Source organism: Mus caroli, chromosome 17 (genome assembly GCF_900094665.2).
Source record: "Mus caroli chromosome 17, CAROLI_EIJ_v1.1, whole genome shotgun sequence".
NCBI lineage: Eukaryota > Metazoa > Chordata > Mammalia > Rodentia > Muridae > Mus > Mus caroli.
The window spans coordinates 75,589,157-75,600,596 of NC_034586.1; the positions used below are offsets into that span (position 1 = coordinate 75,589,157).

General features: G+C 38.2%; 1 protein-coding gene across 3 annotated transcripts in view; it reads right to left on the reverse strand.

The window, feature by feature from the left end:
• Atl2 (atlastin GTPase 2) overlaps positions 1–11,440 on the reverse strand; it is a 48,171-nt gene that overhangs the window by 17,540 nt on the left and 19,191 nt on the right. For all 3 annotated transcript variants that reach the window (XM_021186317.2, XM_029471105.1, XM_021186319.2), the window contains exon 2: positions 9,142–9,386. In XM_021186317.2, the coding sequence (XP_021041976.1) occupies positions 9,142–9,386 (245 nt within the window). The remainder of the gene's footprint in view (positions 1–9,141; positions 9,387–11,440) is intronic.

The following is an 11,440-nucleotide window of genomic DNA, read 5'->3' on the forward strand; positions in this document are numbered from 1 at the left end:
AACTAGAATTTGTTTGGAACCCGATTCAAGCAAACTGGTTTAAGGGGTAAGGGGTAGGGGGTGGTTTTTAATGAAACAAACAGATATCTGGACTCCTTATGCAATTATGTTAAATGGATATAAACATTTTTCTTTTAAGATATTTTTTCATACACTATATTCTGAACAGGGTTTCTCTCCCAAATTTCCTCCCAGAGCTTCTCCACCACCTGATATCCAACTCCATGGCTTTTCTCTCTCTAGAAAACAAACAAGCAAACAAAAACAAAGTAAAATTGACAAAGAAAGAAAGAAAGAAAGAAAGAAAGAAAGAAAGAAAGAAAGAAAGAAAAGAAGGAAAAGAAAAAACAGGAAAAGCACACAAAATGACACTTTTTTGTGCACAAAAAAATAGAACTGAGTCTTTTGCTACTAGATGTCTAAATATTTATGATGAAAAAGATGCATCTTCCTGGCAACTGCTTTAAAACAGTCCGAGAAACACATACACAAAGAAATAGATAAAACGAGACCACAGGTCTAGAGGAGCATGGCAGTCCATAACACTGTCTCTATTTCTGTAATGAAACCTCTAACAAGGCCAAGGCCCTGGGTTTGGTCCTCATCACCAGGAAAAGCAGGGAGGGGGCGGGGCTATCTTATAACTCAAACCACAGAGCTACAACTACTATAACTATACAGTATGGAGCTGGGGTACAGCCCAGTGGGAAAGCACTCACCTAAACACAAAAGTCTTACATTCAATGCCCACTACCATAAATAATATTTATAAATAGTTAATATACCACAATGTAATTGGTCTAGAATACTAAATATGTGATGTCAATGACTAATTGCCATATGTCAAGATGCCTACACTTTAAAGTCTACATATTATTCTCAATGTAAAGTGTCTCAAAATAAAGTATTTCTTTGTTTTAGACATTTCTAATAAACTTGAATCTAATCCAAAACAAATTATAAAACCCAAATTAGGGGCAGAGAGATACTGAAGACAAGAGCAGTGGGGGATGATGTGACTGACAAAGGACACATGTAAGGTAGAAAGACAAAACAAGGCCAGGCTCAGACATCGACTGAGAAGACGCAGCCCTGACCTTGACTCCATCTATTACTGTCCACAAAACTCTGTGCCCAACAAGCTACAATGCTGTACATGACAACATTCTCTTGCACTCATTCACTGTCCTCGGTTGTCAACACTTGGACCTATTAGACCTTCGTTTCTGCTGGTTACAAGAAAACCACACCATACAACTCCATTCAGTGTTTTCTGGACCTGTGTTTCACAAAGTACCCTTCCTAGTGTTAGAAAATCAGAGATGCCCCTCAACAAGAACAAGTGGTAGGTAGGCCCCGTCACTTTTCCATGTCACCTACTTTTCACAAGAAGCCTCTCTATCTTCTAAAACGCTACCTATGGCTTCCACACAACCTGTGAGGCCATCTGGAGACCTGCTGGTCACAACAATACATCTTTCACTTTTCCAGTCTCTGTTCCCAATATTCCACAGAGATTCCAACACAGGCAAACACACACCTTCCTGTCTCTAACATGCCTGAACGATCAAACCAACCCTACGTTATACACTGTTTAGCTAACCTATTCCTTCTTTTGCCTAGACTCAAAAACTCTTGACACTGGAGGGATCAAGTGTTACAGGTAATAACTATTACTCAGTCCCCCACAATGTGAAAAAATCTGATACTGCAAAAATTCTTTTTTCCAGTTTAACTTTCACGAATAAGTTAAAAGACTCTGTTCTCAGAGATCTGCTGCCTTGCTTCTCTGTCTCTTACATGAGAATGTAAGTTCACGAAAACTGAACTTTTACTTCATCCTACCTGGCTTATAAGGAAGCATTAAATGAGTAAAAATTTTACTTATAAAATTCAATTTGCTTTCTTTAGAATATAGGTATCAAGCATAAAAGTTATGACTGTTCTAGTCCTAGAAACAAGAACAGTAAAAAAAAAAAAAAATTAAAACATGACAAAAATCATAGACCTATAACATCCTTGTAAACCCTCATGTTCAAAGAAACTAAAAAGAATCGGTGTCTCACAGAAATTTATCACTATGTATAATCTCTTCTTAGTTCACTGTCTAGTTAAAAAAAAAGATAAAAGGTTTTTTTTTTAAAGTAAATTAAGGATTCTAGATAATCAAATTCTCAAACAAAATAAAACCTATTATTCCTCTAGTGAATGAACACAGAGGCTTTAGAAAAATAATAATTAATTTAGTCAACAAATTATTTACCTTCTACCAAATTTGAACACTGTTTAAAAACCCAGAGTTCTCTAAATGAACAAAGGCATTCCTGCCCTCAGAGCATTCTAGTGGGTTCTGGAAACTGTCTTAATTCTAACAGACCATCGCTCCTCCCAGAATTTATTAAAAGCAAGCCTAGTAATTCCAAAGCACTGACCTGGTACCATTTGCACTGTAGAGAGACAAAAGTGTCTCAAAGCCCATATTCCTCAGAGTAGAAACCCAATTTCCTCATAGGAGAAAATACAAGATCTTTAAAGTTAATCTCAACTGAAAAGGCAGTCTCCTCTTAGTAGGTGATGCCAATCGATAAACGCAGCTCTTACCCAAAGCCTCCCCTACATAATAGTTATCAGCAACAAGCTCTACCTCAGGAACAGAAAGCTCACACTTCTGCGAAAAGGAAATGTTGCTCATAACAGAGCGTAATGGAAGGGAAACCTCACAGCAGCCCAGCTCCCCTCACCAGCAAGCTTACTCCTTTCATAACGGTGAGGTGGGAGAATCTAAAAGCCACAACTCATCACAGTGAGCATTGAGGAGATGAAAGATGTGGAGTTAAGGAAGAAAGCACTCCTTCTCTTCAAGGTATCTCCCAGAGTAATAATCACAAACAAAAATCTTATTCTATTTAAAGTCCAACTTAGCAGGTAAAACAAGTAGGTTTTTGACACTTTAACACCTACACCAGTATTTTCTAGTGACTGCGTGAGAGCGTGAAGTCCTGGAACGAACTATACACACCGCAAACAGTTAAAACTACTTACTACCCATGCATCACCCAAACTGCCCATGTCTAACTCCTCTATTCTGGGGTTGGATAAATAGAAAGTATGAATGACCCAGGTCACAAACTCAGACACACCAGACAATTCTAACTTGACTACATTCTAAAGAGAACTTAAGTCAATCTGTTTGTAAAAGCTCATCTTAAATAGTATTCTTGACCATGAAGTCACTCAGCTACGACAAATAAACCAGATGCAAAAAAAGATGGACACTGCATGATTTCTACTCCTAAAAGGTGCACACAGTCAAGAAAAAAAAGCAGCATGCTGGCTTCCAGAGCCAAGAGGGAAATGTTTAGGATCCTGAAGTTTCTAAGCTTCAAACCAGAAAGACAAAAACATTATGAATGAAAGATTCCTAAGTAGAATCTGCTAGAAACAATGTGATTGAACTTAGTATCACTGAACTGCACACTTAAAAATGGTTAATATGATGAATCTTATACTGTGGCTATCACTTTAAAAAAACAAAAATGCCCAAAGGCTGCTAACTTGCACCTTCCATTAAACTTTCAGTTTCAGCCTCATTTGTAAAAGCTGAAGTCTTTCCAGGTTCTAAAAAAGGAAAAAGGTTAGCAAACTCAAAATTATGACTTTCTTTCCTTGGACCAAAACAAAAAACAAACAAACAAAAAAACCCCGAGTTTCCAAGCAAACTACCACTCCAAAACCCGAGAGGCCAAGAGCTGCCCCAAACTGAGTTCCCTAGCAGGAGCAGCCCTGATACTTGCAGACAGGCCTCACAGGACTCCACAGTTCTCATGGTAAGCTACAAGAAAACAGCCATTTTAAAATTCACTTGACAAAAATGATAATTTTCAATTATATACACCCAGAAGAGTCCTTGCAACAGAGGCCTGTCCTGCTGTTCAAACTAACCTGGCAGATTTATGGAGGGTTGCAAAGGCACACTTAGCCAATTTCAGTCTAGTGTAAGGAGTGGAGGTGGGGGATAAGAACTGAAGGATCAGCACTGCAATCCCAGCACTAAAGAGGCTGAGGTAGGGGAAGCCATGCACCTTGGAGACTAAGCTGGGCTATATACCAAGACCCTATCTGAATAGCTTAAAAATAAACAAAAGGAGAGACAATCAGTGGGGTCAGAGCAGCTGTCATCAGCATCATCTCAAAAGGCAAAGAAAAGGCCTTGACAAAGCCCCACATCTCCTGATCAGAGCCTCAAAGAAGCTAGAAATAGAAGAAAAACTCCAGTGTAACTATGGCCACATAAACATATAGCCAACATTATACTAAACTGAGAAAAAAATTCAAGCATTTCTTCTAAAAATCAAAACTGGACAAGTGTGCGTCTTAGCTCCACTCTTCCTCAGTGCACCCCCTTAACTCAGTCATTAAGGAAAAGGTACACACATGAAAAAGGAAGAAGCAACCACGTTCATCTTACACACAAAAGGGCTAGAAGACTCCACTAGAGAACTCAGTACTGATGGAAACCTTCAGCAATGTAGCCTGACGCAAAATCAACTTGGAACTCAGCAGCTTTTCCATACAATGACAAGAAACCAAGAAGACAACTTCAAAAAAATAAAAGACTTGAGAATACATCTAACCAGGCTGGCGAGACGGCTCAGTGGGTAAGAGCACTGCTCTTCCAAAGGTCCTGAGTTCAAATCCCTACATGGTGGCCCACAACCACCCATAATGAGATCTGACGCCCTCTTCTGGTGTGTCTGAAGACAGCTACAGAGTACTTGTGTATAATAATAAATAAATCTTTGGGCTGGAGCAAGCAGGGACTGAGCGAGCCAGGTTGACCAGAGGGAGCAGAGGTCCTAAAAAATTCAATTCCCAACCACATGAAGGCTCACAACCATCTGTACAGCTACAGTGTACTCATATACATAAAATAAATAAATAAATCTTTTTTAAAAAATACATCTAACCAAAACAGTAAAATACTTCTCCTTTTAAACATCACAGAACAAAATTAAAGAAGGCATTAAGAGCTAGGAAACCCCTCCCTACCCATGGATTAGCAGAATCGTAGCAAACTTCAGTATAACCAGATAGAAAATCATCATCATAAAGTCTAACAACGGTAAATAGCACTAAGGACAGACAATGGAACGATGGGACATTAAAAAGATTCTGTATCACAGAGAAAGCAGGGAAGAGAAGGAAGTGCTCTACACCAAAACTGGAGTTCTAAGGAAACCCAGGACAATGGAAGACAGCAGAGGAAAGCATGTGGCCCCACAACTGAGCATTAGACAAAAGCCTCTAGCTAGAGAACAAAAATCTCACATTAAAACCCCATCTCTCTTAAATTCCAATAATCTGATATTTCACACCTGACTTTCAGACATCCAAAACTAAAATACTACATGACATGGGTAACATAAATTTTTATAATACTCAAAAAGACAGTACATATATTCTAAAACTTAAGGGTGAAAATTGAAAAAGTATTTGAAATGCTACAAAACAAGAACATTTTCCCAAAGTTCGTCTTTTCCCTCCTAAAGCAGTGCAGGAAGGAATGAAGCAAGGTCTGGAAGCGTCTCCATCTCATCAACCCCTAACTTCTATAGATTCAACAATACACAGCAGAAGGTTTCTAGCTAAAATCATTCACACTAATATAGGCTCTACAAACGAAAACATAAAGACTGAAAATTTCCAATTCCTAAATCAAAGTCTCAGAGAAGGAAGGGAAGAAAATACCCAGAAGCCACTAACAACAGGACCCCGTCGCCTTAGTTTGTATTTGGGAGAGAAAGGAAAGAAACTAAACTTTTTATTTTCTTCACTGATTCAAAATTCTGAAAATTCATATCAAGCTTTGTTCGCTTCTCATATTAGCAAAAATAATGAAAACTAAATTTTAGGCAGCCTGTAATATTAAAGTTATATAAAACTTGTAATGAGTAAAATTATATCAAAAGCAAAAAATAACCAAGAGTACCCAGAATTTAGGAAAGCCTCAAAAAACGTTATAGTAAAGCTACCACAGCTGGGCATGGTGGTGCACGCCTTTAATCACAACACCTGGGAGTCAGAAGCAAGCGGATCCCTGAAATGGAGGCCAACCCGGCCTGGGAGTGAGTCCAGGACAGCCAGGGCCCCATGGAGAAACCGTCTCAAAACAACAACAATAACAAAATCATCATCTATAAAGTATCTCTGCCAAAAGAAAAATAAATAGATGAAGTAAAGCTTGAGACTGCTCTAGTCTCTAGTCTCAATTAACAATTTACAGAAAATTCACAACTATACCACTCGAGTAAGCTAGTAAGTCCAGAGCAAGAAACTGCAAGATCAACAAATGAACTGCCAGAAAAGAGAAAGCTGGAGGGTTAAGAACATTTTAAACCCGTGCTTTCACGATGTGTGCCTCAACTGGAAGGAAACATTTGAAGCAACTGAAAAATGGATCAACTAGAAGATATTGTAAAACCTTAGAAAGGACTGCTGTATATGAAAAAGAGCCTGAACTATTCACTGATGTAATGTCTATGTCAGAGTTTACTTCTAAACACCAAGTACAGTGTGGGACAGTCAGAGTATAGAGGAAAGACAACCATAGAGTTCATGCCTATAAAACCATTAAAAGAATGGGCACAGATTACTAATTTTAATACACTTAAATTTTTTCATAAAAAGTTTCAAGAGAAAACATTACGAATGAGATAAAGTTAGAAGCAACTGTACAGAATTAAGAATCTTCATCTATACTGTCATTACTATCAGAATTCTAAGTATTGTGTCAAGTTGTCCACACAGTACGTAATTTAATTGTAAATCATTTTTCCCTTAAAACTGATTCCTAGAATTGAAATTTAATGAACAATTCCTACCAACTCAAAAGTAACCTGCTCCATTTTCAAAGAGTGTGACTCATACAAGCAACAGACTAAAAATTATTAAGGTCAAAGCAATCAAATATCCATTAACAGATTAGTGAGTAAGTAAACACATTTTAATCATGTAATAAAAAAAGAATGAGTTATATTGCTGCATGCAAAAGCATCAGTGAATCTGAGCATTACAAAATTACTGACATAAGGCAATAATTACCCACGGCCCAGTTCATTCACCAGAGCTCAAACCCAGGAAGCAGCAGATGGGGAGAGGCTCACAGGAGCAGTTACTTTGGATGGTGATCGTGAAGGTGTACATATATGTATAAAGTTTCATCAAGCAATATACCACAGCTTTACATCTTTCAGTTTGCAAATTATACTTATTTTAAGGAAAATATATGTATCTGAACTGTGAGTAGAAACAATCTAGTATTCTACTCAACACTTGAGAGTATACACACACACTCTGAAAGAGAAAATCAACCATTTCTCATTACCCTCAAATTCTGTCTCTGGTTGCATGACTTAATTCCCCTTCTATAACTCACATAAAGTATCTTTTCTCTTTTACCTATATCTCATAGGAAAAGCATGAACCACCAGGAAATCAGTACGTTATAAAAAAAAAAAATCAAAAGTCAGACACTGTTTAATGCAATTTCTAATTAATAAAATAAGGTGACTTCTATGAGGCACTCTATCATATACACAATAGTCTAATTGGCAGTTAAGGATATTTCAACTTAAAAGCCACTATATGAGTATGTAATTTTACTCAGGCCACTCTGTGAGTGCAGAGCCTCCTACAGCCAAGGGAGAGCTTGTTTAGTCCTGTGAGAGATTTCTCCCCTCTGGACAGTCCCTGACTACCCAGGGAGGTAAAGTGTCACTTGAGGTGACACTTATCTATTATTTCTACACAAGTGATCTGTTTCCTTCCCCTCCCAACACTCTATCTTTGACCTATTTAGAATCACAGGTATTTGCAGCTCACAGCTCACAATGGTATCCTATTAAAAAGTTAACTTAAGGAATTAGAAAGCCTCAAAATACAGAGGATCTTTATTGTCCTGAAGTGCACAAATTTTAAAAAAAAATAGTAATATGGTACTATTCATACATGTCATTATTTCAGAAGTAAGTCTTAAGTGGAAGCTTTAATTTAAACACATAAACTATTGTTCACTAATATGAATTACATTCTTGATACTAAGGTATATTTAAGAATGCCTGAGAAGAAAAGAATTTACTGCAGTACTTCCCGGAAAAACCAAACAGGATGTTTCCCTTCTTTCTCATTTCAAGACAGACAGACACTCTAAAGGAAGGAGTCAGACGGGTGTTTAGATAATAACATTATCCGGCTACATGCTACGTTAGTGTCTTCAGGAAGCTTCTGAACGTCACAGATCCCTGCAAAGCAGTTCCACCTTAGGGTCCCACTTTAAAATTCCCCAAGACCTTCGTCTTGCTCCTTTGTCAAATTCCCGCTTGTTCCCTCTGCTCAACTTGTAATTACTAAAAGCACTCTAACTCAAGTGAATCATTTCCCTCCATTTTCTATAGGGAAGAAAACAATAAAACCTCTCATACCATCTAAAAGTGAGAATATGTAGAGACAGGGAAATATACTTATCAAAACAGGCAAAACATGCCTACTCAAAACATCTTTGGTAGAAGTTAGAGTTATGTAATCAAGAAAAAGACTTTCCTAAGAGAGTAAACTAGCTAGGGAAAAAAAAAAACCTTAAAAACATCATTAATTAATATACCTGACCCATGAAAACAGAGAAGGGCAGGAAGAACAGGAAGGCCTCTTATGAAAAGGTCAGCCATGAATAGGGCAAGATTCAAGGAAGAAAACATAGTACATTTAACTTACAGAAAGGGATGAGGCTCGGACAACATGGAAGCCAGTCTAAAAGATTTGAATTTCAGCAATAAAAATGACCATATGAGAAATACAGACATACAAGATATCTATTTCACTCAGCCTAAATGGGAATAGTATAAAGAAATAACAAAGAGGGGTGTGTGTGTGTGTGTTTGTGTGTGAGAGAGAGAGAGAGAGAGAGAGAGAGAGACCCCAAGAGAACACACACATAGTATGTCAGTGATCTTTCAAGGTATAATCAGATATTTGAGACATAGTTAAAAATTAAAAATATAACTGTGCCTCTGTCTTCTTTCTTTTTCTTTAAGTTGGTTGGCAATTTTTATATCAGCTGGGGTCAATTTGAAAGACACTATTCACCTTGTTATACATATATCTAAGCATGAAGTCCAGGAGAAATGATTTCCCTTTCCGGAAAGCTCCTGCCACAGACACCACGACTATGTTAAGGTCCCGTATGTGCTCCTGCAGCAGGATCTGCTCCAAAGCCTCTTCATCAAGCTCAAAGTTATGGTCATCTTCATGGGCGAGAACAATCTGTACTGGGCATGGTTTCTTCATAACCTCATCTGAGTTTACTAGGTCATCATCTTCATAATCCTCACCTAGAATTTAAAAAAGAAACAGGTTACTTTAGTCCCTACGTTACTAACTTCTCCTTAAGGACCACACCTAAAGCAAAATTTGAAATATTTCCTATCTATAGGACACTTGAGAATAGTTATAGAAAGGGGATATTCACGTTCCTTGGATTTTCAATCCTTCTACAGGAGGACAAACACTATCAGTGAGAGTTCCCATTTTATACACACAACTATACTAGGTCCTCTATTTCAGTCAAGCAAATTGAGCAGCTAACTGTAGGCCAGAGCTGGAACACTGTAGCTAGGCATACACAAAGACAAAACCAACTTCACCGAATACTTTAGAGACCAACTGCCCTTGTATTCATCACCTAGAAAATTATTCCTCAGCACAAAGATTAAATCAGATAGAATGTAGTGATTTTCATTCTGGAATTTAAAAAGTAAAATTAGGGTTCTAAGGGTATCCAAATATGACCCAATAAAGTTAACAACTCCCAATTTTTTAAGTAAGACTTACAGTTCCCTTGCCAAAGTAAGGTACACAGGACTGTTGTAGTGGAGAAAAATAGCCACTGAGGTGCCAGTGTCCACTGGGACTTTTCTCAAACACCGCAGCTACAACTTTAAAAATATGTAGCTTCTATAAACAACCAGACCCTTTCTCTGTTCACCACCACACAGGACAATGTGGTAACTTTTGCAGAAAGAGCTTTACTGAAAATTAATGGCGAAATAGCTACAGAAAATGGAAATGGAGACAACTGCCCAAGGTTTAGTTTTCTGTTCTTTGAAAAATCTAAGAGTCTAACAACTGTTGATTTGTACCTTGTTCAGTTTCTCTACCAACCTCCTGGTCCCACGGAGCAATTAAATTAATACTAGGTAGGGACTTTATCAATGTTTCTCCATCAAAAGTAGTAAGCCAAACTCCCTTGAACCTGTCCACTAAGTGTCATCTCCTCTCCAAGGAGACCTCTGATATCTGCTGTGTTCTATTCCCCATTCTCCCGTGAGAAGGGCCAATCTACTTAGTTATGATACTATCAGCCAGCAACGAAACAATCATTATCCATACAAACACCAACCACAGAGCAGCCCCTCTACCTGCAATGAGGATCTTAACAGGCGAGAACACCTAGTTCTGCCCACCTCGTTTGCCTCTCCTGCCACACGACAAGGCACCTTTAACACAGCACAGCCAAATGAACAACAGTATTTTTTCAAACTGTACTTTGAGTGATAATAGATTACAGAGAGCAAGCAAGTCTGAAGGAGAATTTTTGGAAGTAAAAGCAATCACCGTTTAATTAGAGAGAGCATTTTCATTTCCTTTTAATAACATTTGGCTGCAACCTATTACAATCTCTGAATTCACAAAAGTTGGTTTTGCAGGACAGAAATCCCAGCACTTGGGAGGCAGAGGCAGGCAGATTTTTGAGTTTGAGGCCAGCCTGGTCTACAGAGTGAGTTCCAGGACAGCCAGGGCTACACAGAGAAACCCTGTCTCGAAAAAAAAAAAAAAAACTTTGCAAGGTTAATCAATAGTTAACACCAGAAGAAGGTAAAATTCCCAGATCCACTCAGAGCTCTGGGCCAGTTCTGACCTGTAAATGGCAATCACATGTCTAGCTAATGGTCACCACCAGTATTAGCTTGGCACACAGTAGGCACTATGGATGTTTGCTACCAAAGTAAAAATAGTTTTAAAAAATTAAACAGGAACTTTTAAACTTTAAAATGCCAAAATACTATTGTGACTGTCACTCATGTAACTATAGGCTAACATCACCATATACTTGTTGCTAAAGCACAAATCAGGACATATGTCCCCTTTTCCCACTCTTTTAATCATGATTAAAACTATTTCTCACTACCTTTTATCTCATATATCATATTTATGTTATATTGGTCTTCATCAACACACTTGCTCTCCTCCCCAAACCAATCCAACCTCCACAGGGCAACTAAGAGCGTGCATGCGCGCGCACACACACACACACACACACCACACACACCACACACACCACACACACACACCACACACACCACACACACACACACACACCACACAC